Source organism: Megalops cyprinoides, chromosome 23, assembly GCF_013368585.1.
Source record: "Megalops cyprinoides isolate fMegCyp1 chromosome 23, fMegCyp1.pri, whole genome shotgun sequence".
Lineage (NCBI taxonomy): Eukaryota > Metazoa > Chordata > Actinopteri > Elopiformes > Megalopidae > Megalops > Megalops cyprinoides.
The window spans coordinates 6560793-6588053 of NC_050605.1; the positions used below are offsets into that span (position 1 = coordinate 6560793).

General features: G+C 48.5%; 1 protein-coding gene across 1 annotated transcript; it reads right to left on the minus strand.

The window, feature by feature from the left end:
* Nucleotides 1-82: 82 nt before the first annotated feature.
* Nucleotides 83-25959, minus strand: utp20 (UTP20 small subunit processome component). The gene is made up of 62 exons (XM_036517589.1): nucleotides 25811-25959; nucleotides 25455-25535; nucleotides 25231-25297; nucleotides 24951-25083; nucleotides 24543-24731; nucleotides 24062-24143; nucleotides 23669-23806; nucleotides 23313-23468; nucleotides 23012-23161; nucleotides 22605-22739; nucleotides 22205-22282; nucleotides 21595-21773; nucleotides 21224-21373; nucleotides 20986-21074; nucleotides 20496-20601; nucleotides 20115-20265; nucleotides 19652-19714; nucleotides 19238-19396; nucleotides 18719-18795; nucleotides 18511-18590; nucleotides 18062-18326; nucleotides 17568-17756; nucleotides 17284-17374; nucleotides 16574-16659; nucleotides 16280-16405; nucleotides 15743-15909; nucleotides 15207-15415; nucleotides 14857-15000; nucleotides 14594-14673; nucleotides 14262-14494; nucleotides 13663-13807; nucleotides 12912-12999; nucleotides 12673-12816; nucleotides 12422-12475; nucleotides 12177-12329; nucleotides 11844-11999; nucleotides 11561-11701; nucleotides 11209-11346; nucleotides 10689-10828; nucleotides 10246-10334; nucleotides 9853-10160; nucleotides 9310-9449; nucleotides 9029-9185; nucleotides 8419-8517; nucleotides 7871-8038; nucleotides 7556-7722; nucleotides 6877-7024; nucleotides 6653-6769; nucleotides 5813-5983; nucleotides 5311-5442; nucleotides 5080-5190; nucleotides 4865-4944; nucleotides 4537-4606; nucleotides 3901-4083; nucleotides 3555-3686; nucleotides 2945-3077; nucleotides 2475-2662; nucleotides 1860-1931; nucleotides 1145-1354; nucleotides 889-1015; nucleotides 589-734; nucleotides 83-281 (listed from the first exon to the last, which is right to left on the minus strand). Exons 1-62 carry the CDS (start codon nucleotides 25853-25855, stop codon nucleotides 126-128), a joined length of 8361 nt encoding a protein of 2786 aa, XP_036373482.1. The 5' UTR covers nucleotides 25856-25959; the 3' UTR covers nucleotides 83-125.
* Between the last annotated feature and the right edge of the window lie 1302 nt (nucleotides 25960-27261).

A 27261-nucleotide genomic window follows, 5' to 3' on the forward strand; every position in this document is an offset into this window, starting at 1 on the left:
ATAAAAAGTTGTACATTTAACTGCACATCCAGTATTTTCTCAAACATGTACTGTTTAAGATCTTCATAAACACTTCCCCTGGAACTGAAGCTGTGATGTCATCAGCGTGGGACAGCATGGTCACCTCACTGCACCATGGCCAGGTCCTTAAGACCGTGACTACGGTGTTTCTTTGCCTTGTAACCAGGCCGCAGAAACTCAATCTTCCTCTTCTTGGCTTCGATTTTGTTTTTGTGCTTCTTCAGTTTCTTCTTGGCAGCGATGTCAGGGTTAGCCACAGCCTGATGGAAGAAAGCATGAGGAAATAACTGTCTGTCTGCTCAGATGGAAGTGTGGGCCCCATACATGACAGGGACTATGAGATCAGGCACGTATCAATGTGCCCTGTCCATGGCTATCATATCGCTGCCTTTGTCCAAGTTTCACCAACACATGGCTTAGCTTTGACCGTCCTCCGCCATGCAGTGCCCTTAATCCATGATGCTCCTCCACTCACTTTTACTGCCCTTTCAAGTCCACCCCCATTTAGTCCCCATCCTCACCGTGATGGCCCCTCCCTCACCTGTGCAGCCCCTCCCCCGCCCTCACCTGCATGGCCTTGTGTCTCTTGCGCGTGGCTCTTCTCTGGGTGGCCTCCTTCTGCACAGCTGCGAAGGCCAGGGAGAAGCTCTCCAGCCCCACCTGCTTCTTCAGCAGCTCTATCAGCTCCTGGGACAGGTTCTTCAGGGTGGGATCTGGGGACCGACCGATAGAGAGAGCACGGTCACGCTGCAGTCGTGAGCAGAGGAATCACGCGGCACAGTCGAGGGGGCAGTGGTGTAAGGAGCCGTGTGTTCGGTTGTGCTCGTAGTGCAGGTGAACAAAGACGAGGGACTGTCTGAGGTTTACCTTGATCAGCATAGGTGCTGTCCAGCTCCCTGTAGAGCGGGGCAATGATGGTGGTCAGGTATGGACCCAGCTGATCTTTGCCAAGGTGCACGGCTATGGCCCCCAGGAATTTAAACACGCAGGTTCTCTTTTGGGGGGGAAAAAAAAAAAAAAACATTCGGAATGCTGAAACCCAGTTCATTTCAGAAACCAGTGGGGTACAAACCAGAGTTTACAGCTGTGATTACGTTTAAGAATGAGTGCTTGTGTGTGTTACCTTCAGTGGCACTTTGGGCGTGTCTGCTGCCTCCCTCTTCGCCAGCACTGACAGCTTCTTTATCACCCAGAGCAAGGAGGGAGGTCGCTCCTTCTCCTCTTCCTCCTTTTCATCTTCCTCTTCCTCACCCTGGTCTTGGCTCTCCTTGGTTTCCGATTCGGGTGAGATCAGGTAGATCACTTTCGCCACAAACAGCAGGTTCTTTATCACCTGGGAACCAGAGACAGATGGGCTCTGTTTATTAACAGAAATTAAACACCTAACTCATTAACATCCATTTAACGGGACCACAGAGACGGCTCTCAATCAAACAGAACTACGGAGACGAATCAATCTCTGCCTAACAACACAACAGAAATGTGTCTTGTTAACAGGACAAAATAGAAATAAGCCTGCATTTTCAGAGCAGTCATTGTCCTTGGTTGCCTTGGTGACGGGACAGCGAGACCGCTTTGAAATGTCCCCTTGTGCTCCAGCTTCATACAGCCAAGTCAATGCTGAAGCGATGTCTGGCAGCTGTCGCCTTTATGTTGAAGCAACATCTGGCTGGCATCACAGAAGTCTTGAAACAATATTCAAGCCACTGTCAGGCTTACACTGAAACAATGGCTGGCTTGTGTCAAGCTAAGGTTACAGCAAATATCTGGCCTGTGTAGCCAATGCTGAAGAAAAAAGAAAAAAAAAGAAAAAAACGCCCTGCCTGAGTTCCTCTTACCTGCTCGCCCATCGACATGTCCAGGAACTTGGACTGCAGCTGGCTGCAGAATGACAGGACCAGCTCTCTCATCTGGGAACAGGAAACAGAAGGAGCGGAAGAGAGATAAGAGGCCATCAGTATGGCGTTTCGTATTACAGGCCACGGCACAGAGGGAGAGGGCACCCTTTGTCCTGCACACAACAGAGCAGTGTGCTGCCGGACACGTGACCCACTGGGCCCGGGCCCAGCAGCGTGACCCGATCCCTCAGTGTACGGCGGAGCGCGAGTGGTGGCCCAGAGAGCGGATCAGAGCTGAGGCTTCTGCCAGGCCTGTTCATACTGCTGTGGTACAGGGGGGAATGGGGGAAAAACCAGTGGGCAGGACTGCTTCACAAACACGTTTAACTGCATGGCAGCCAGTGCACAATGTCTGGATGCAAAACACAGCACTGAGATTCTCACATGTAAAAGGCGGAATGAAAAGTTTTTCATTTCACACTGAATGTGTTTGACACCCCAAAGGATACTCGCACTCACTCCGCACTCCAGGCACCCCACCCAAGTTGAAAACGCCAAAAGCCACCATAAAATCGCCCCACTCGGCCAACCCCACCCACACCCCCCCATACTCACTCTCTTGTCCAGGTCAGTGACGAGGAATGTGGTGGCCACCGGCTCTGCCTCTGTGGGGACATCGCCCTCTCCTCTCCACCGGGCGACCAGCTCCTCGGGCTTGTGGGATGCGAACAGCTGGCCGAACAGCTGGGAGGCCGTCAGCCACACCCAGGAGTGAGGGTAGCGCAGGTGGGCGTGGATGTGGTCTGAGAAAGAGCAAGGAGCCATCCATTGATCAATAACATCAGAATAATTCCTGCTACACTGTACTGGAGACCTGTCTCTTAAATCTAGAATGGGTTTTTGGCCTTTTTCCAAGGTTATCAATATGGGAGAACCTGAGCTTTTCTGAGTTTCTGTCTGACTGTCTGAATTAGACAAGTGTACTGTATGAAGAACATTGTGTGGTGACACAGGCTGGTTCTGACTGTATTTCTGGCAGCAGTGAGTGAGTGATTCAGAGTGTGTGAATGTGCAGGCAGACATACTCCAGATGTTGGTGAGCATCTCTTGCGGTTTGGTGAGCTGCAGGAAGTTGCAGTCCTTAATGAGCTTGGTGATGAGAGTGAGGAAGCTGAAGAGCAGTCTGTCAGCGGCCTTTTCATCTGCCTCCTCCTCTATCTGACACGGAGGGAGAAAAAAAAATGCGTTACAGATGTACCAAGAACCTGCACCCTCAATCTGTACCCCAAACCTGTACCCTCACCCGGTATCCCAGCACTGAACTTTCACCCTATGATCCTGCTTTCGTGCTATACCAGTTAAAATTTAAATTTCAATATGAATATTCAGACAGATTAATCCTTGCTAGGTTTTCATGTAATCCTTGTCATGCTAGCAGGATGCTATCTGGCCAATCAATCAATGATACAAATTATGCAAAATTTGTCATCTTTACAGAATTCTGCCCGTTATGCCACCTGGTGGTGATACAAGGTACTGTCATAAGTTTGCTCAGACATGCTCCCTGAAAGCCCTTGAGTTGGACAGTCCCAGTGTGTTAGCATTTTAGTTTGGGCACCGCTGTATGTAACGTGTGCATTAGTGTGGGCATTGTGCCCCATTGTGTTTGTACTGTAGTTCTGGGGATGGCCTCACATCTTCGTAGTTGGATGGATTGATCTCCTTCTCGATGAGGGGAAGCAGGGCGTCGAGGCGACGGACAAACTCCACCCCTTCCGCCTCCAGGAAGAGCCCACACACCTGGGCTCCCAGTCGCCGGTGGGGCATCTGAAACGGGTAGCACAGGGGTCACACGGAGCCACAGCCTATTCTACTAGCAATGGTCAAAGGTCATTGTTTCCATCCCTACATACACAGGCTACAGGTCACCATTTCATCTTCATTCACCTATTCTATATCTTCATTTACACACATGGGTTACCCCCTATCGAGAGGCTTATATGTAAGAGACAGGCTAACTAGTAGAACCAAGTGCATTTACCTTGTCACTGGACAGCCAGGTGTTGACCATGGTGTACATGGTGTTCTGGTGGTCCAAGTCCAGTCTACTCAGCAGGGATTTGATAGCCAGCGCCGCCATCTTCTTACAGCGCGGCGAGTCGTCGTTCACCATGGAGAGAGCCAGCGGCACGAAGAAAAGCCCACAGTACTGCTGCAGCAGATTCTGGGAGAGGAGAACCGACACATCACCAGCACGCTCCTTACAAACACACTCTCCATACGAATACATTCACAACCATGCACCCACAAACACACTCCGTACCAACACACAGGCACATATAGCATACACACACATCATACATCATACACACAAACTGTACTGCTGCAGCAGATTCTGGGAGAGGAGAACCGACACATCACCAGCACGCTCCTTACAAACACACTCTCCATACGAATACATTCACAACCATGCACCCACAAACACACTCCGTACCAACACACAGGCAAACACATTCGCATATATATCATACACACATATCATACATCATACACACAAACTACTGCTGCAGAGATAACATTTAGGTGATAAGACAACATATCACACACTATTCATTCAAACACATACATGCATATCACTCATACATACACACACACACAAATTATACTGTTCTGATACCTCAGGGAAAGTCTGGAAGATATAGGCCATCATCTCAAGAGCTGACTCTCTGCCAGTGTCATACTCATAACTGTGAGAGAGTGGAGAGAGTGGAAAAAAAGGGAGATGAGGGGAAGATATTTTCAATATCTGTTGAACACAGCATCTCATTCATCTCATGACTAACTTCAGCCACCTGAGAGAAAGAGGATTTTGAGTTCAGTCTCATCATCCATGGTCAAATCATTCATCAGGCAAACAACCTACGCACATTACAGGATTCAGGCTAAAGACATGTATTCCTTTCAGTCCATATGAGGGGAAAAAACTCTTTAGTGCACGAGCTTACCTGAGCTGTGCCACTGTGAAGTCCAGGTGCGCCTTTAGCTTCTTCCCCAGGGGATAGTCCAGAAGGTATTTCAGGTAGATCTGTTAAAAGGAGGGATTATCACAAGTGAGTATATGACTCCCACATCGATCACACAACTCCTCTCTGTTATTAAGGTCAACCTTTCTTGAGAATCAAACCACACCCCTGCAAAGACTCCGGTGCTGCTGACTCACCTGTCTGCACTGGACCCTGATCTGTGCGGTCTGACCGGTGATGGACAGCTTGGCCACTTTCTTCAGCACGTCCTCCATCTCTGGCACCACTAACTTCCGGGACAATATAGCCTGGTAGAGAGGCAGAAACACACATAAGTAGAGCCTACTACAGTGGTACGGGACACACGTTACACACCTTGGAGGGAGAGTTGTATTTGTAGATGGTGGGGTTGGGTATTGGAGCACTACCTTGAGCAGGCCGAAGGCCGTGGCCTGTCGGGACTGGTCGTAGATGTCCTCCTCGGCGTATCCCAGCAGGACTTGCAGCTGCTTGTTGGTGATCTGGTGACTCTTCATGCTCTTCACCAGGATGGTGATGGACTGACAGGGAAGCAAGCATTAAGACATGATTACAGACAAACAGACTTGTAGATTCTCTGACACACAAATGGAGATTCTCTGGCACACAAATGGAGATGACTGGGGCCAATATTTACATGTGAACGCTGACAGTGAAATACAGTGAGAACTACTGAGATATCCACCGAGATCTTCTCAAACAGACACAGTTGTGAGTATTAATGTAGAGATGTGGTAACTGATTTACAAGTAAAAACAGTACAGAGATGTACAGAGATGTTATTATCGGCAGAGATAGCCAGGAATACTGATATAGACACAGGGCTGTGAGTATCGATGTAGAGACAGGGATGTGAGCGGTGGTACAGAATATTACAGGTGTGTCTGGTACCTTGAAGCAGTGGAGCACCAGGTTGAAGTTTTCCCCGCGGGCGGCGCCGGCCTTGGCGTAGTCTTTCAGCAGGATGAAGAGCTGCTGGGTGAGTTTCTCAGCATTGCTCTCCACCGCAGGCAGGGGAAACTTCAGGATCCAGGAGAGAGACTGCAGCGCCTCTGTGATCACCTGCAGCAATCACACACAGCAGTTACATACACACCCTCCTACAGCACACAGGAGTTACATACACACCCTCCTACAGCACACAGGAGTTACATACACACCCTCCTACAGTACACAGGAGTTACATACACACCCTCCTACAGCACACAGTGGTTACATACACACCTTCCTACAGCACACAGGAGTTACATGCACACCCTCCTACAGCACAGAGGAGTTACATACACACCTTCCTACAGCACACAGCAGTTACATACACACCCTCCTACAGTACACAGGAGTTACATACACACCCTCCTACAGCACACAGGAGTTACATACACACCCTCCTACAGCACACAGCGGTTACATACACACCCTCCTACAGCACACAGCAGTTACATACACACCCTCCTACAGCACACAGCAGTTACATACACACCCTCCTACAGCACAGCAGTTACATACACACTCTCCTACAGCACACAGTGGTTATACACACACTCTCCTACAGCACACAGCGGTTACATACACACTCTCATACAGCACACAGCGGTTACATACACACCCTCCTACAGCATAGAGCACAGTAACTAACTCGCATTCCTCCGGCACAGAGCTATAGTCACATGCACCTGCAGCACAGAGCACACGTCACATACAGCACAGTCCATACTGTGGGGCGGAGCTAACCTTAACATGCATGGAGCAGAGACAGTCCAACAGCAGGGACACAAATGGGTCCAGCATCTCCAGAATGGAGGCTTCTGACGAGTTGACCTTCGACCTCTTCAGACTCATGTGGAGCAGCTGAAGAGAAGAGGACAGGAGAGGTTGTGTGTGAGATGCAGCGTGGTGTATCGAAGCGTGAGTGACACAGTATATTGTGTTAAAGCCTGTGAGTGACGCAGTCTTACCCTGAGTCCAGTGTCCACCAGGATGTGCATGTTGGTGCGGCTGCTGATGGGAGCTTTCTGCCCGCCCCTTTTGGGCGTTGGGGGCAGGAGCAGGCAGCTGGGCGGGGGCAGCCGGGGGTCTGGCGGGGGCTGCACCGATGCCTTCTCCCTAAGACAGAGAAAACATTAAGAAAACATCCACAATTCAAAATAACTTGCTAACTCTTTAAATAAACCAATGTGCATATGTGTGTGTTCGGTGTGTGGACTGTGCGAGTGCATGTGTGTGGTGTGTTTGTGCATATGTGTGGTGTGTGTATATGATTGTGTTAGTGTATATGATTCTTCTGACTGTATGTATGTGTGCGTGGCATGTGTGAGTGTGCATGTCATAAGTGGTGTGTGTGCATGAGTGTGGATGGCAAACGTGGGGTATTTGTGTGTGGTGCATGTGCGTGCGTTCGTGTGTATGTGTGCGTGACTGTCAATGTCGTGTGTGTGTGCATGTTGTTTTGTGTGTGTGTGTGTGTGTGAGTGTGTGCATGTTGTTTTGTGTGTGTGTGTGTGTGTGTGAGTGTGTGCATGTTGTTTTGTGTGTGTGTGTGTGTGTGTGTGTGTGTGTGTGTGTGTGTGTGTGTGAGGTGTGTGTGTGTGTGCGCGTGTGTGTGTGTATGTGCGCGCGTGTACGTGTGTGTCTTACTTGTTCTTCTGGGTGAGGAGCGGCAGGCTCTCGCTGACCAGCCCGTGGCTCAGCAGCAGGATGGACTGGGGGGTCATGCTCTTGTTGAGCAGAAGTCCATCCACCACTCGCCGCAGCACCGCGTGGACCTTCCTGGACACCTTCAGACTGGCCGTGCTCTCCAGAATCTACACACACAGGAGGAGGGAGGGGGAGTTACAGAGACACAGTAAGGGTTCTGGGTCACAGGACACATAGACCTGCACAACCCTTTAACTTCTTAAGAATATACGATTACACTTTGACTGACAGTCTGAGATGGATGACTCCACCTACCTCTTTGAGGGGCAGGATGAGCTGGGTGACACGCTCCTTCCCAGAGAATTGGGCCAGCAGCTCATATGAGTCCATACTCTTGCTGCTGCGAGCCTCCATCAGCTTAGAGACAATTCCTTTCACTTCCTTCTCCTCTGCAACCGACCCAAACAGCTCGTTGTTGAAGATCTGGGAGAAGAGTGGAAAGAGTAACAGCTGTTTTTTAGCACACTATCCATTTGTAACTAAAGGATGATTTCAGCCAATCAAAAAGGTTGTCTTTAGTTTATTACAACATAACATATTGACTACTGATAAACGGATTCATGTTATGACAACACAATCTTCCAATCGGCCAACAAAAAATACTCAATGACAATAGCTGAATTTAAGCTAATTACAGGGCAAAGCAAGTTTACTTGCTTGACAAAACATCACAATGATCTGTGCAACCCCTATAAATTAAACTACTCAATAAGAGAGGTTGAGGGGAAAAACTGTCCACTTCATGACAGACAGAATGAGGTTTATAAAGGCCATTCTGTTGGGCAGTCTGGGCAGCTCCTGACCTCCAACAACAGGTTCATGCAGGGGTCCAGGTCCCCACTCTTCAGGGAGGGGCTCAGGGCAGACAGCAACTGGTACACTGTGAAGGTCAACACATGGACCTGCAGGGCAAGAAGCATGACTACATCTCCCATCATTCATACTAAACATGACTACATCTCCCATCATTCATACCAAACATCCTACATCCTTCATTTCTCACATACACATTTTCAGTATACATTTCAAACATGACTGGACTTCCCATCATTCACTTCAGCCACTGAATTTCCCCTCATGCATTTCACACATTCCTCCAGACACAACACGGCAGGGGTATAAAAAGTGCTGTTCTTTCATACTGTTGAGAGGGAGAATATCACAGCATGAAAAAATTGTAGATCCAAAATCTCTATTGTAGATCTAATCCTTTGTTTTTTAACATCCATTTCTACATCCTTTCATTCACTACTACAGCTCCCATCACTCATTTCTCACATTACTATACCCCTTATCACTTGACATAACTACATATCCCATAATTCATGTATCACATTAGTTTGTGTCCCATTATTCCCTTCAGGTCACACCCACCCAACCACACACAAACACACAGACACAATGTAAGCTCACCTGGTATCCCTTGACCAGGACGCTCTGCATCTCCTTCAGCAGGTACTGGAGGTAATGACAGCCCAGCGTCTCGATGATTCTGATCAGGGTGTTTCGCGCCACATCACGGATCTCCTGGAACCGATTCCTCAGGAGTACACACACCTTCAGCAGGATACTGTCAGCACACACACACACACACACACACACACAGGATACTGTTAATGCACAATAATCCCTCCAAAGGCAGGATAACACATACTGAGCAAATGAGGTCATTGTTCCTTTGCCTCCTGACTGACCCAGGCAGGTTGGCCTCCATGACCTCCTTGGGGAGGGACTGCATGAGGCGGACCATGGCGAAGGCGATGGGGACCCTCACCACCTCCTCCTCCTTCACATCCTTCGACTTCACCAGCTTGTGCTCCTCGTCTCTTTTCACCTGGGGGGCATCATCACCGACCATTACAATACTTCCCACAGTCAAATGGCTAATAACTACAACACCAAACACAGCAAAATTGCAGACCATTACGACATTTAACACAGTGTAAGCACTGCCCCCATCAATACTTAACACAGTGATGTCATCACTGCTGGCCAAGGATTCTATGAAAGTGGGAAGCACATAAGACAGAGACAGACTAACTTCTTATGTCTCACAGGGAATAATACAAGATAACTGTTCTTTCTTTTTTTCTAAATCATTCCTGCTGCCCACTATGACATAGAATGTCATGCAATCATCACAACTCTCAAATATGCTGCATGCATAGAGTAACATCACTGTCATACTGGGACATGCACAGAGACACAGTGACATCATCAATATGCCCCGCACTGACCTTGGCAGTGAGGCACTTGTGCAGTTTGGGCAGGACGCTTTCTTTGACGGTGTGGTGGATGGAGCTGATCAGAGCCTCCAGCTCCTCCCTGCTCTGAGGGAGGCCGCTGGGAACTTTTGCCACTGCTCCGCCCACAGCCCCGCCCACAGGGCCCGCCTCCCCCGACGAGGCTGGCTGGGACCCATCAGGCTTTTGCGCAGTGCCTGCCTCCGTAGCAGCCGTCTCCATGGGCTCCTCGCTGTCGCTCTCCTCCATCTCCACGGCCTCATCCTCTTCCTCGCCCTCCTCTTCGATGGCGTCTGCAGCGGCTGGGGAGGGATGTCAGAGTAGCAGTGAGTCACATGGCTGAAGAAAGATGAACCCCTCAGCCTGTGGCTCCTCCTCCTCACTCACTCTCCGGCTCTCTGCTCTTCATGGCCTCCAGTTCTTTCCCCAGGGTCTCCCGGTCAAAGTGGAACGCCTCCAGAACCGTCAACAGCAGGCTGCATGGAGGAACAGGGTCACTCAATCTTGCTGACCCCTCATTCCCAGAGACACAGCATACATACAAATATACATATGGGGCAGCAGTGTAGCATAGTGGTTAAGGAGCAGGACTTGTGACCGAAAGGTATTTGGGCAAGGTACTTAACCCACAATTGCCTCAGTAAAAAAATAGCCAGTTGTATAAATGGATAACATTGTAAGTCGCTCTGGATAAGAGCGTCTGCTAAATGCCAAAAATGTAAAATGTATATAATAATGTGCACACATACCACAGTGAAACACAAGCACACACAGTGTGCACAGTGCTGACACACACACACACACACACACACACAGAGTGAGATACACACCTGACAGCCAGTTTCTGCTCAGCCTGTCCCGTCTGCAGCACATGGACAAAGTGCTTCAGGTAGTACAGGTACCTGGACCAGGTGAGACATCTGCACACGGCCCCTATCACCTCCACTGAGGCCGACGTCATATTCTCATACTGGAGGGAATTGCAGGTGTTACATATGCACACATTACACACACACACACACAGGCACATTACACCCACACACAAAGATGACTCACACACCAATCTAACACACACTGTGCTGGGGCTGCAGCAATTACTCTCTTAAAATGCATTCATACATAAACTTCATCAGTTGGCATTCTACTATTTGAAACATCAACAGAAAAATGGATGGATCTACTTTAACTACCTCAGAAACATAGTACACTAGTAACATGAGTAAAAATGAACTCAGTACAAGACTACTACCAGTATAGTGGGACACATTACACATACACATACACACACACACACACACACACACACACACACATCTTCCAAAATAATCACCAGGGAAATTCGAACCCTACCTTCAGCATCTTCTCATCAAAGAGAGCCCTCATGGCATAGGGCATGATGTAGTTCTGCAGGGAGCGGGGTGACATCACCACTGTCCCCTCCGTCAGCTGCTTGGCAAACTTCCTCAGCGCACGCCCTCTTCTGTGGATCTGCAGAAATGACCCGGAATGTTCCAGAATGTTGGTTTACTTGGGAGTTTTCAGCTGTGTGAGAGTGGTGTGTTTGCTGCTGCTGTACCCTTGGGCCAGGTACTTAACCCACAATAATACGATGTGATGTAACGTCTGGTTATCTCAGTAACTCTCCTTGTCTGAACTAAAGCAAAGGCTCTGTCCTGTCACCCGGAAGTGCTTGCCCCTGTACCTGGATGTGCTTCATGTGCTCGAAGAAGTCAGACTCGGGGTCGTTGTAGTCGGTGAGCTGCACCAGGTCTCGGAACTCCGGGCGGGAGGGGAACGTCCGAATCAGACAGGACAGGACTGTGGTGTAGTCCTGCTGGACACTCTGAGGACACACAGACAAGGAGACAGAAATGACTGGCATCAGGTTGGACACGCACATACAGACAGACAGGCGTGTGCGTGTGTGCGCTTGTATGAGACTGCGCTTGTATTTGTGCGTGTTAGAGGCAGAGAGAATAACATACCTCAGTTTTGCTGCTCAGGCCTCTCCTCACTGCATCCAGCAGAGTGCGCTGTACCACCTCTTTGTACTCCTCCTCGCCGTACTCTATCGACGCCAGCTGGGTTACGATCGCTGAGAGACACATGGTGGCGCTATCTGCCAGGGACATGTCACCAATCTACCACAGAGGAAGAGTTCGCCCACCTGACAGGTTAGTCTCGATACCACAGATGATATCAACCTCTCTCTTTGCTAATTAGAGAGGGAGATCTGCCAATCTCCACCCACTGAGCGAGACCAGTCTTTCTCTTCCCCCATATGCGAGAGATCAGTCTGGCTGGGGGACAGGACTCACCTCGAATGAGTGGAAGCAGTTGTGCATGACCGCGTGCAGGTAGTTCATGTCCAGCGTCTTCATCTCTTTGATGCGCTGCGTCGCCCCCTGGAAGGCCGACAGGCGCACGTCGAAGTGGATCTCGTCCAGGTGGCGGCTGTCGAAGGCGTTCAGCTGGAGAGAGGGAGAGGGCGGGGTTTGTGAGCGACAGACAGTGGGCTGACTGAGCAGTCAGAAAGGGCAAGAGGTTGGGAGGCGGAACCTACCTGAGTGGTCACGTCGGTGATGTACTTCAGTCCGCCGTCGAGGTCTGATAACGTCTGTAAAAACAGGAACAGTTAGTCTGATACTGTAGATCCAGCCATCCTGGACTATTTAACTGCAGTGCACTGCCTATGGGAGCAGGTCCCTATGACTGTGTGATGGCAGGGTTAGGGGAGTGAGGGAGGGGTGACCAGGGGGACAGTGGGGAGGGGGGAATGGAGGGGGTGTTGGACGTGAGGAGAGGTGAGCTCACCTGGAAGGTGACACACAGGGCCTGGCGAGGCAGCTTGCTGTGGATGACGGAGAACAGCCGGCTCAGGGGCTTGAGGAAGGCGGAGGGGTCGGCGCAGCGGCTCAGCAGGTTCTGAACCGTCTGCAGGATGTCCATCTGCGTCTCCTGCAGCAGGACAGAGAGCACGCTCAGACCGGCATACAGGCACCTACAGGTCATTAACGCCGGCCCAAGGAGACGGACAGAACAAAGCGGCTCACCTGTGCAGTGTTAGGACGGTGGAGGTGTGGCAGCAGGAGGCTGATCAGCACAGAGCTCTGCTCCTTATCACTCACAAACCTACTGATCCTGGAACAAAACCAGCACTTTTCACATCAGTAACACTCACAAATCTACTGATCCTGGAACAGAGATGGTGTTCCCAATCACTTTCACTAACACATTCAGTTCAGTTTCAACACGTGGAGAAGGAGCAGGTCACGACTGAAGTGAAAGGGCGGTGAGACTGCAGGGTGGTGACACTGCAAGCGAGAGCAAAGGACTTCAGTAAGACTGCAGAAAAAGTGCGTGGAAAGAATGAGAACGCAGTGAGGCTTCACTGAGATCTGAGACTGCAGAGTGAAGGATTGCGGTGAGACTAATCAGACTAAAGTGAGACCATATTGAGACTACTGATACTGCAGTAAGCAAGTCTGTAGTAAGACTGCAGAGAAAAGGTTTGTAAACTGAATAATGAGTGAGACTGCAGTGAAACCACTGAGAGCGTAATATGAAAGACTGTAGTGAACCAGTAATGCAGTATGAAGGACTGTGAATTCAGTGACACTGCCGCACAGCTCAAATTCAGCGAAGGAGAGCATGGAGGTCTGCAGTGAGACTGTAATGACAGTGAAAAGTGACACCGTGGTCTGAAGTCCTGCAGTGAGACTGTAATGACAGTGAAAAGTGACACCGTGGTCTGAAGTCCTGCAGTGAGACTGTAATGAGACGCTCCGCTGGTGGCTCACTTACTTGGAGAGGATGTTCAGCTCCTTGTTCACCTGGACCCTGAACTTCTTTTTCTTCACGCGGTCGGAGTTGCGGACAACCCCGCTGAGGTACTGCAGAAGCGCGGGGATGTGAGGGAGGAGGAGCCTTGAACCCAGAGTCAGATCGTCTGCGGGGAAAAAAGCACAGAGGTGTACTGAGGGCATCTAGAGCATGTGGTTAAGAAGTAGAGGAAGATTCCACTGATATAAGAAAATGCAACGCCAACATCAATTATCCAATAATGTCTCTCCACATTTTTACACTGACATAGCGTTTCAATTTAATGGTATATGGGGCATACTGAAGACTGAATTGAAAATCTTTGTGTTGTACTTTGGTGGTGTATTATTCTGTGGCTCAATATCGTGTACAAAGCAGAAAAGTGTTTTCCTTCAGTGGACGATGGCTCTACATTTTCAATCTCTGCCAACACGCAGCGCAATCTGTATTCGGCCATACAGAAGGGTCTTGGGTCCATAGGTCTTTTGACATTGACTGACCACAAATTAAAACTGACCACATGCCCTCCGTGTGCCGTCAGTGTCACCATCTGAGGGTGGCCATGTGTGTGCAGTCGGTACCTGCGATGATGTCACAGCCACCGCCAGGCTCAGGGACCACGCAGCCGCTGACACTCAGTTCCGCCTCCTCTGCGGGCACGAAGTCAGGCGTCGTCACCAGGCTTTCCGCGATGTCCATCACCATGGCGACGGTGACCGGGGAAACGTTTTTGGCGGCCAGCAGAGCGAAGACATTGAGCAGGACGTCACACTCTGGGTGGCCGGGTCTCTGCTTCCCCAGCAGTGGGAAATATCTGAGGGAGGAGCCAAGCAGAACATCAAGTAAAACCACCTTATTCCACCGCAGTAAGCACAGCACATGGTGCTGTCTGAATACATGCAGGTCAGCTCACCTGGAGTTCTTGCTCCACACGTGGATGAGTTTGAGAAGGGGGGTGGGGGCGTAGGGGCTCTCTGTGGGGAGGCGGCACACCTGGGGAGGGGGGGGGGGGTTAGCAAAAGGGACAGGTGAGTGCTTTCTACCACTAGCACACTTCTAAAACAAAAGCATGAGCCAACTCAAAACAGTAATTTTCACTACAGCACTAATGTGAGCATTAAGAGCAAATGACCCAGAGTAAAGAGGTCCTGTAGGCCTCACACACAGCTGCTGTACCTGAGGCCAGACCACAGCCTGGAACACTGCATCAAGCTCCTCTGCGCTGAAGCTGTACGACTCGAACCCGTCGAAGAAGTCCTGGATCCGCAGGATTCCCAAACGCCTCAGGAACTTCAGAGGACTGACGCAGCCTGGCTTTACCTGCAAAGGCAACAAAACGCGGGAAGTAAAAATGTGCAGGTAACACTAAAACGGCATCAAGTGCATCAGGGGAACTAAGAATATACCAGGAGATACACACAGAGAAGCAACTAAGCATGTACCTGGACAGGTAACACACTAAGCATACAGCTGAACAAACAACAGAGACAATACCACACACAAACACACAAAGCCACAGTGCTTACCTGGTCTCTCTGATCCAGGATTTTGGACACAGAGGCAGTGACACACAGCAGGATCTGCAGCACTTTGGGCAGGTACAGGTGGATCAGGTGGCCCAGTTTGTGGATCACCACGTCCACGATGTTCAGCAGGCTGTGCTGACGGCCCAGGGGAAGGACAGCGGAGAGATCCGTCTGCTCCACTGCTCTCTGGACTGCCTCCACGCAGGCACCTGAGAAAGAGGGAGAGAAACAGAGAGAGAGGGAGGGAGTAAGGGAGAAAAGAGAGGAAGGTAGAGGGGGCAGGAGGGAGGGAGTAGGAAAGAGAGAGAAGGAGAGATGGAGGGAGGGAAAGTGAAGGAGATGGATCAGGGTAAAGGGAGACGGGGAAGGAGAGTGACGGAAAGAGGAAAAGAGAACGAGAGAGACACAGACATCAGCTCAAACGGACCTGTTTCAGATCCAATAATTTTGAACAATGGGGTAAGGGGGCAGGGGTTAAGGGGGGAGGTGGCTGGGGTTTGGGGGGGGCAGAGTTTGAATTGGGTAGTGTGGGATACCTTGGCTGTGCTGTTGGACCGGCTCCAGCAGCAGGTCGATGAACATGCCGAGCTCTTCGGGCAAACACCCGGCCAGGAAGCGCAGCACAATGGAGGATCGGGTGGTGGCGCCGGCCTTTCCCTGAGACTTACTGCCAGTCTTACTGCGCATGCGCCCATACAGGATCCTGACCAACACAAGAGACGTCACAAATGTACAACACAGAGCTAACATTATCACAGACAGATAACTTCAGAGGCGCATCACAATGGCATTGCACTGATGGCAAACCAAAAAAGGACAAAACTGTCATCATCACGGCAAAATACAGAAAACCCACACACCCATTTGTCACCTTCAAATTCTAAGTCACGTTAAATTAGGTCTCACTCTCACACAAGCTCGCCTTACTCTCTTGTATATCTCTCTCTCACATATTAGCTGGTCTCTCTATCAAATACATCATCTGGTTTCTCTTTCAAATACATCATCTGGTCTCTCTCACACACACACACATGCTGGCTGGTCTCTCTCTCACACACACCAGCTGGTCTCACCTCATGAGCACCGGGATGAGACGCGGTCTGTGCGCAGCCTCCACCGCGCTTCCCTCCTCAGAGATGTTGAAGTGAACGATCTCCTCTTTAAAGTGCTTATCATCCAACAGCCGCTGCAGATTCTCCCTGCAGGAGCAGACGGGTGTAAAACTCAATGACACAGCAGACGTAATCACTACAGCTCAACACAGTTCCGGCTGTGACTTTCAGTGATGCCGGCCAGGGTCTGAGAGGGCAAGGTAGAAGCTGTGACAGTAGGAGAGTACAGACGGGACAGGACTGTAAAAGCCTTACTTATAGGGGAGGATGTGGGGGTCCTTGTAGGTCAGCACACACTCCAGTGCCATCTTCTGGATCTCCTGATCTTGATGGCAGAGCAGCTAAACATTCAAAAAAGAACAGCGTCAGAGGCTGGTCTGGAGTTTCCACAGGTACACTGAGACACCAAAACTGTGTACAGAGAGAGTATGGTTGAATGTATGTGTGTATAGGTGAACATACCTGTTTGGAGTATAATGCATAGAAAGCATAAAGAGTGATCCTAGGTGCATTTACCTGTGCATAGGGCACAGTGAGTCTGTTTCTACACACCTGTATGCAGAGTATGACAGCCATGTATGTCTTAATATTAAGATTACCCGTTTAAACAGATTATAATGCCTCTGTTGTGAACAAACAAAATTATAGGATAATAATGAATGCAAAAGTAGTATCTGGGTTCCTGCTGAAAGTCAATTTTATCTTCCTTCCATAGTTCATCTCTATGGAAATCTCTAAACCGTGCAGGAGTCAACATGCACCATCCAAGACTCCGCTCAGGTTTCTAAGTTACTAGTGCAGCTTCTGAAGCATAAAATGCGCAGTGAGGCAAATGCTATAAATCTGACTGGAAGCATTTGTTTCAGTTAGTCAGGTCATTTCAATCAGTCAAAGACAAACAGTCACCATTTCACAAAGCTGCCGATTTCCCTCAGGCTGACTATAAGGAATGTAGGCGGATTTACCTGTGTATAGAGCTGGTACAGGTTGGGCTCCAGGTACAGAGCTCGTGGGTTGGCGAATTTGGAGAATACCTTCAGGTGAGCGATAAGCTGTCTGAGAACAGATAGAAAATGGCATCATCAGAACCCCATCTCACCCAGCATGACTACAGAAATTCATGTAAATACTGTACTGAGTAATACAGTGTGTCACTGAAATGCAATATGTTTAATACATTCATAAACTGGACATGTTTCCTCAGCCTGTTAAAAGGAAATTGGACAATGAGGAACAGGAAGTATCGTACTTGGCTGCCGCCCTCCTTGGCGTCTTCTTCCCCTGCTGTCTGGACACCTCTGGGGGCTCCTTCTCCTCCTCTTCCTCCTTTGTGTCTGCCTCTTCCTCCCCTGGCCTCTCAGCCTCGGGGGCGTAGCTGCTCTTCTTCCTCAGATTCTGAGTAGGAGCTACCAGCAGGTCCGCAGGGTAGAACTCCTTACTGTCAATCAACAGAGGTGGGCGGAGGAACACACGTCAGTCACATGCTAAAGAGGGTGGGACTTACAGCAAGGAAGATGAACCAACACACACAAACCAGTGAAGCACAGGTAAAAAGACTGAAACTCAACTGTAGAGACAGGTGAGGCCAGGGTGCACAGACAGATAGAGAAACAGGTGAAGTCCTGGTGTCAAGGCAGTTGAGGTGAACTGACAGGTGTGGAAGCAGGTGAAGCCCAGGTGTGGAGGTGAAAAGCAGGTGAAGACGGAGGTGAGGCCCGAGTGTTTCTTCATGTCCAGACTCACCTGATGAAGCGCAGGAGCAGCGGGCTCAGCTCTCGGCTGCGCGGCTCCACTCTGTCTGGGAACTGCACCATGGCTTTCCACAGCAGGAAGCGGAAGTTGGTGAAGTCGGTGCGCTCGCTGGGATCGCAGGCCCGGTCCAGTTGCTGGAGGAACAGAACCCCCAGGTCTCCGCTTTGGACCACGTCCCTCTCAGGGTCCTGGCTCTGCCCTGCTCCACTCTCTTCATCATCATCTTCGTCTTCATCCCCCTCACGAAGCTCCTTCTCTGTGGCACAGCACGATGAGACAGCAAAATGTGAAACTGATCTTACACACACACACACACACACACACACACACACACACACACACACACACACACACACACAAACACAGACCCCTCAACACACACACACACACCCACAGATGCAAACACAGACCCACAGACGCGCCACACTCAGAGAACTCACCAGCTAGAACAGCCACCATTTCAAGATGTTCATGGAAGACCTTCCAGAAGTCTTTATTTTCCATCCCTTTAGCATGGGTACTGAGTACAGAGAATAAACGCGTTACACACACGAGCCCTGAGGGGGTGCAGCATGAATGCAGGACAGACTGCCAAAGAGGAGGAGGCATTAGGAGTGATGAAGAAGAGGAGGCTGCTAATGTACTCACACCAACAGCTCAATCACTGGGTCCCAGAGGGGACTGAAGTTGATGAACAGCATTCCAATCAGGTAACGGAGGGGCACCTGAGAGAGACAACAAAAATAACTGCTTTACCAATACCCAATCGCAATCACCACATGCCTACTACAATCTGTTCAGGGTAAAAATCAGCGAAGTGAATTTGAGAGGTGGTTGGTGTCTCCCTCTTCCTTTGTCTGCCTGTGTTAATTTGTGTCTTTGTGAATGTGACTGTCTATACGTGTGTGTGTGTGTGTGTGTGTGTGTGTGTGTGTGTGTATGCAAGTGTGAACTGGTGTATGTGGCTGCATTTATAACATATGTATGTACAAGTGCATGATCTGGAAGTATCTACTTGGGCTCCCCTCTGAGTGGGGGCGGTATGTATATGTGTGCATGCGTGTTTGTATGTGTGCTTGTCTGTGTGTCTGTCCATGTGGGTTTGGGCGTGTGTATGCACGTATGCATGCTGTAAGAGCTGCTCTTTGGTTGTGAGAGTGGCTGTACCTGCTGGAAGGGTCCTGTGGGCAGGGCCGGCTGCACCAGGTCATGCCGCAGCTTCCTCAGATGGAGCAGCTTCTCCCTGTAATCGTGCAGCGTGGCGGGAACCAGCTCCGCCTGCAGGCACAGCCTGAACACCGTCTGCGTCTCCACGGCCTCCTCATCCTGCAGGCAACAACAGCAGGAACCGTAAGCTCCACCACACTGTGTGTGTGTGTGTGTGTGTGTGTGTGTGTGTGAGTGTGTGTGTGAGACTGTGTGTTTGCTTTATTGTTTTGGTCACATTTTTAGGCCGCTGATTGGATCTCATCGGGATGGTCCTCTTGTGTTCAGGATACACAAGCGCACCCCTGATTGGACAGGTTACGTGAGCGAGTGTGACATCTCTGGATATTGGACATGTGGTTAAAGGAAGTATACCTCGGGCGGCTTTGGCATCTCTGCCTCGAAGTGAGTCAGAATTCTCAGAGTCAGCAGCCGAATCTGGGGCAAGGAAACAATCAAAATCATCTTTATGCACAACATTATTGATCACACCTTTATCTATAAGGCAGAAAAACACACTTTGCTTACTTAAAATGCACTGAAATATACAACACTGGGGAAAAAACATTTTGTTTTCAAAAAAAGTTATGTAAAACAAAAACATTTTTAAAACAAAAACATTTTTGTACACAATATTGCTGATCTAACCTGTACCTCTACCATGCAGTACAAATACCCACAACTCTATTACAATCTCTAACAACACCTCAACACCTGCAGCTCTGTGTATATCTCACATATACTTTAGCACACTGCAGCACTGACCATTGCAAATTTCGGCATAGCTAGAAAAATAAAAGAATCAGAGAATCACTAAAACAAAGCTTCAGTCTGGTACCTTAGAGACATTGGAGGAGAGGTTGGAGTGCAGGGTCTCGTACAGCTCCAGCAATGCATCATGGGACAGGTGGGTGGCACAGCCATTGAGTGACAGTCTGGTGTAGTAGAGGTCTGCCAGCAGCAGAGCAGAGAGGTCTGTGGGAAATTTCCTGTAGTGCACACAACCCAAAACACATCAGGGCACACACCCCATTTACACTCAACAAGTTACTAAACACCCATCTCACCACACATAAAGCTATGAACCCAGAACAATCTCACAACTTCCCCCAATACATCTACATTTTACTGTACCCTTTTATTAACCTGTTACAAAAAGGGTCACAATGTGCATTGGAGGGTCAGAGGGATTTATGGGGGAGTTAGACAGGGCTCTTACTGAATAATAGTTTGGATCCGCTCCACTGGCACCAGGGACAGAACTTCAGCGGACTCTTTGAAGCTGAGCAGTGTACTGAGCGCCTGTCTGGCCACAAAGAGCCCTCCTGGGGAACAACAGAAAGGCACTTTTACCACAAACTACACAAAGGACCAATATATCACCACGCCAGTGTTACTACAAACCATACAGAACACCAATATATCACCATAACTTGGTTGACACAAACTATACAAAGGACCCATATAAACACCAGACCAGCATTACATTAAACTATTTAAATGAAAAAAATAGCATCAGGTTGGTGTTACAACTACAGACTACATACAAACTACAGAGAACCAATATAACACCAGACCAGTGTTACTAAAAACTACACAGAAAACCAAAATAACATAGAGGAATTAGGACAAATTCCAGAGATGAGTAATATAATATCAGATCGCCCAGATTAAAAACAATATCACACACTTAACATGCAGGTACTGACCCTTCCCCAAGGCTCCACCCTCCACGCTGTTCAACAAATGGTCGAGGACCGCGGTGACAGCGGGAATCACCCTATCTGGCTCTAGCGGCCTGAAAAACAGAACAAAATGTTCAGAGTTTGGGGCAAAGGAATATGGCAGAGACAGAGGGAAACAAGCCCAGGTGAACAGAGAAACACAGTAACCAGCTCAGCTGCAGAGACACAGTTACAAGTCCAGGCGAATGGCAGCTTCAATTACCTGATGTGAGGCAGGACCACAAGGGCAGCCCACAGGTGAGAGAGGTCACTGACAGCTCCCTCCTCTAGCAGGTCAAGGAGCGAGAGGACATATTTAGGCACAGAGACTGTGTTGTCCCTGGTGTCCAGCCTCTTACTAGCATCAGACAACCTAGACACAAACAGAAGCAACACAAACACACATACAGTAAGACTCTCACTGAGGAACTGCGCTGTCCCCTACGCCCACACTCAACGCCGGGCACATAAAGGGATGTAGGTTGTTCCAGCTTTGTTCTGTGCCTGCGTGAGATTTTTTGCAGCATGTATTCCACTTGGGGTAAATCTAATGAAAGACCAGGCAAGCATGAATCGAAACCTGGCGAAACTCACTTGAGTGGCTGACCGGTGAAGACGAGGGGGTACTTCTCGAAGGCCATGGAGCCATCGGTGGGCGGCTCGGCCTTGTCCAGGATCAAGCTGGCCAGGAGCTCCAGAGCCAGCTGCCGTGTCACCGGGTCCCCACTGCCAAACATCCCCTCCAGGTACTGCAACAGGCTGGGCAAGAGAAGCTGCAGGGAGGAGGCACAGAGTAAGCGTGAAAGTGAGGGATATTCAGTGTAGACAGACAAAGAGGGGAAAAAGAGGGACTAACAGTGGGTTATATCATTCTGCCATATTTATGTGGACACTGCTGTGTGTCCATGCCAAGCTATGCCAATCAAGTTCAATTTAAGAAAGACAGACTGCAGCAAGCGCAAAAGGAGAGAGTGTGAGAAAATGACAGACAAAAAGACTGTGAAAGAGAAAGGAGAGGAAAAGACAGGAGCGCGCGCGTGTGTGTGTGTGTGTGTGTGTGTGTGTGTGTGTGTGTGTGTGTGTGTGTGTGTGTGTGTATGTGTGTGAGAGAGAGAGAGAGGGAGGGAGGGAGAGAGAGAATACATGCGGGCCTCTGTCAGTTCTGACCCCACCTTGACAGCACCTATTTGCTTAGCGCACTCACCTGTTCAAACTGCTTCATGTCAAACATGCCCTTCACAAACGGCAGGATGAGGTCCTGGTCTATACTGCTCCTGAAAACCTGCACGGGCAAGAGGACTGACAGTCAGGCACTAAGAAAAGCACAAGTTTGGTGAAAGATTTCCACAGCAGCTGAACAACCCTCAATGAACAATGAAGAAGCAACTAATATGTATACTGAAAGACAGTTCAGAGAGGCATTTTTAAAAATCTCTACTGTAGAGTGACACTTCTGGGATTTTTAACGACCAAACTAGAAACAAGGTGACAAGCCAAGAAGAACAGAGATACAGACACTTTATTTTCTTATGTTTTCAATCCTGTGACAGGCTAGTGGAGATGCATCTATAACTGGCCCTACAGTCCCTGTGACAGTCCCTCACCTTTTTTAGCATCTCCTGGATCAGAGCGTCAGGTAAGGACACATTCTCTCCCAGCAGCAGTGATGATGTCACCTGCAGCAGGACCAGCTGACAGGACGAGGAAAGGCCAGGTGCTTGGACCAGCTGGATCAGGGTCTGGGGGGGGGGGGGTCAGAGGTTAAACATGAAACGTCACGAGATAATGTACACCTCACCTTACACCCACTTCACACATACATAAACAATTAGATAATGCCCACCACATACACACACACACACACACACACACAGAAACAGGCAATGTCAGCATCATGCACACGCCACAAGATAATCCCAACCACACAACAACAGGTGATGCCTACATCACACACAAACACACCCCGTTACACTAACAGGTAATGGGCCCTTCCCACTCAGGTAAGGCTCACCTCACATACGGACTCTGGCCGGGTGATCTTGGCTCCGCCTCTGTGGTCTACCAGGGTGTGGTAGATTTTTAGCAGCCTCTCCATGTGCTGAGAAGCCTGGCCGTCTTCACCTCGAGCCTCCAGGCCCCGCAGCACCTCCACCACACAGCCCTGCAAAGCAGCCCCAACCAAGGGGTGTCCACTGCTTCACACTGTGTAACTGACAGGTTATGTTTCTGTACAATAGAATGCAACCAAAGGCTCCTCCCTCACTTGTACACATGTCCACTGACCCCACCCCCTCCCTTGATCCCACTCTCACCTGGAGACACTCCCACAGCACCAGGAAGTGTTCCTTGTGGATGTGATTGGCTGCTGCTTCTGCCATTTGATCCAGAGCCTCTCCAACAGCGGCCCAGGGCAGTGAGACTCCATCCTCGCCTGAAGGACCCAGCTTCCGCAACGCCACAGGGAGAGCCTGAGAAAGAAAAGAGATGGAGGTGAGACCGAGAGAAGAGAATCAAACAAAATAACATGCTGGTGATATAAATGTTAATAATAGGGTTTCCTTGCAGGAGCAGAATATGGTGTTGATAATTTTGATCCTGACAGATTCTCCATGCAGGAGCATAACTCAATGCTGAGAGGGGTGATGAGGATGAGGAAGGACGAGCTCACCGTGCGGGCGCAGGAGTGGAACATGTTGCGGACCCCCTTGCACATCTGGAACAGGAGCTGCCCCACCCCCTCCACCTTCTGGGGGTGCTCAGCCAGGTCCTGGAACATGAAGGTGAGGAGCGCGTCCAGGTCAGGCACCTGAAAGACAGAGAGGAAACCTGTTACATACTGTAGTGTAAAACTATCACAGTATATACTGACAGACACTGGGAGGAAAAAGCACAGCAAAAGGTGTTAAACGCTGTGGTGCACAGCTACCACATACTGCGAGACCTTTAACAGGCCTGCTCAGTTATTCATTTAATGCACAAAAACTAAAAGGTAACTCAGATCATGCTCAATTGTTGTACTCTCCAAGATAGCAACTTCAACAATTATGTATAGATGTCTCACCTTTCTCATCAAAAAGGCACAACTCTCAGCGGCAAAGCTTCGTATGTGATCTTTCCTGTGTGCCAGGAGTGTGCTGTATAAACTGTGAAGAAAAGTGAAGTGTAATTTATGTTTGTCCAGGGCAATGTAAAGGCCTAAAGATCACACATAAGAGAGAAATATTACAATATCAAAGATATCTAAGGAAGCCATCATAACCACTCCTTTCCAAGCCCATGTATTAACCAGGTTTAAAAAAAGCCAAGATAACTCACTGTGGGGCCTACTGTGGAACTAGCTCAGTCCAACCATTGAGTGGTGATCCATTATAACCACAAGTATATTCTCACTTGTATAAAATAGTCATTACCACACAGGTACCAAGTTGCACCCGTACCTCACTCCTTGTACTGCATATACAGTCTTACGTACAGACCAGTCATTACGTCAGAGGTACACAGTTACCTGTAAAATGCTCATTATACTACAGCTCCATTCTCACCTGTACATCTGACTCATATCCTTGACCATATGCCTCCAGAGGTATTTGTACAGGTAGGAGAGGCAGGTGAAGGCCCACTCCAGCAGCTCCGTGTCCTGGGTCTCCAGCATGGAGGTGATGATGAGGAAGAAGTCCAGGAAGTGAGGGTAGAAATCTGCCTGGAGATCCCGAGCCAGCTGGACCACCAGACTTGACAGGCAGAAAGACAGACGGACAGACAAGGGCCTTGTTATCGGTGCAGTGACACTGGCCATTTCAGCAGAATGTTCAGAAAGTGGACAGGTCAGGGCTCTCTGCATCAATACACCTCATTTGTTTGAGAGACAAACCAGAAGCGCTTGTGTATTAGGATGAAAGTCTTGCAGCTTGTAACTGTTCACTGTCCCCATCCAAACACGTCATACTCACTCAAGCAGAGGCTGATAGGCCAGGCTGTCCCGCACTTTTAGATGGTTCTTCAGACTCTCTACGATGGAGGTCTGATGGAACACCAGCAGGTTGAAGGACTGGCTCTTGTGGATCACTTCTTTTAAAAAGGTTGCTGTTGAGCAGAGTTTGACTTACAAATCTGTCGTACAAATTCCAAACTTCTCCACTTTCAACCCTTACAGCCTCGTTCAAGCGAGAGAACATAACAGAAGCTACAACAAATGGTATCAACAGCATCGATATAACAAAACAGACTTACTAAAATGTTCTGTTAGATTGAGATCCCTCCATTTCGTCAGTCCTTCGAAAAAGTATGTCTCTACCTCCTATGGATGAGAAGAGTTCGTGTCACAAAAAATTATGCAAAACCAACAAGACGGCACAACCATGTCAGCAACAACATCGTTGCGCGAATTGAAAGGTTGTCAAATCTACGATTGAACAAACTGCAGGTCACCACCTTCTCCCATAGACCTAACGTACCTCTGCGTAGCTGCCCGTTCTGTCGATGCGATGGATGACATCAATATTTACATTGGCAAGCCGTTCAGAAAACGTAAGAAACTGTAAAACAAAACGAAACAACCCGCAAATTAGCTACATTTACTTATCTGATAGTAGTGGCAAGATAACTAGCCATCAACTTTCCCAACCGTCCAACCCCGACATATCAACACCAACTCAAAAGTTAACCATACAATAAGACGTAGGTCTGACATTACATAAAGGTATTAAACATCATCAAAGTGTCGTCTTATAAAAATCTTCTCATTCATTTGGTGTAACTGCAGCTGGGTAGATGCCTACCAAGCTAACGCTAGCTATGCCTAAACACTTACCCTGAAAGTGTTTTCAGATTTATGATATGACGACTTGGTCTTCATTTTTCTAAATTGATCTTATCCACCCAGTTATTCTTCTAGCTATTTAAAAAGAGGACAACGCTCCTTGGGTTTAAAAAGTGTGTGCTGGCTTAAAGTTCTCATCAATGTTTATACACACATGCCGCTACCGGGGCGCAGCCATGATGAATGATGCATCATGGGAACGCGTGGTTGTAACCCACGTGGTTGCAAGAGAGACTGTGTCCCTGACGCTGATCCTGGATCAGCTTCTCCTTTTCCACATAATGATTATAGGCAGGAATATATTTATGAAGTCTGATCCGCGATCAGCTGTTGCTTGAACAAGCGAGCATACCCGCTATATTGAATACACGTCGATTAGTCGACTATTGGAGGGTGGGAATTGATCAGTATGTATTAGTAAAAAACAATATAATCTCCACAGTTAATCCAAATGTCTGTGATCATTTTTCGTCACTTAGCCTTTTCGTGGAAACTGAATATTCATCGCTCAGAGCAAATCTATTTAGATTAAAGCACAATTTAAAAATAAGCAGAAAATGATCTAATGTGTGTTTTTGTCTTTTACAGCAGTTTTTGTTCACATTTAGTCAGGGGTGTGAATAAATGTCGGGGGCACTTTAAGTGCAAACTAAAACAGTGTGTACTATGGCTTACCAGTATGTATTAACCTGAGATCTTATGGTTGGTATATTTGCTCTTTCACAGCTATGGACCTGTTGATGATGCTTTTCTGGCACCCACTTCCCAGTGGCTATATAAATTGTTCTTCTAATATATGGAAAGAGCCTCAGCCAATTAAATAAAATATATGGAAATCTATAATGGTAGGCTGGCCAATCAGCCACTGTGGTAAGTGCGTTGTTTACAGCTGATATGTTCAGTTATAAATGGGGGTCCCTGCAAGACTGCCACCATGACCTCAGTGATGATGTAAGCATGACCAGAATAGAAGACCATGGGCTGTGTTTATGGGCAAACCACAAAAATTGTCTTCATGACTGATCACAGTCCGGCAATTTTATGTTGCAGTTTTAAGGAACAGCAGTGACTATGACCTTGTGGATGTAATCCATTGTGGGTTTATCAGCTTTCCTGCCAAGTTCAAGTAACATTACTTTTTTTAGTTTCAAAGGAAACAATTACATTTGATTTTGAAATAAGAAATAAGTGGTGCATGAATAGAGGTAATGGCATGACAAGTTTATGCTTAAACTAGAATAGTCATATTTTATATCAGATGTTTTATATTCTGGTAAAGCTCACATAACATCCTGTTTAGGATAGCCAGCCCTAAAAAAAAAACTGCCCGGTTCATAGACCACAATGATGTCAGAGCAGAATGATGTCGGAGCAGAGTGACCTGTGGGTTTCCACTGCAGTGGTTTTTACTGACAGTGATTAACTTCATGAAATTTATGCTG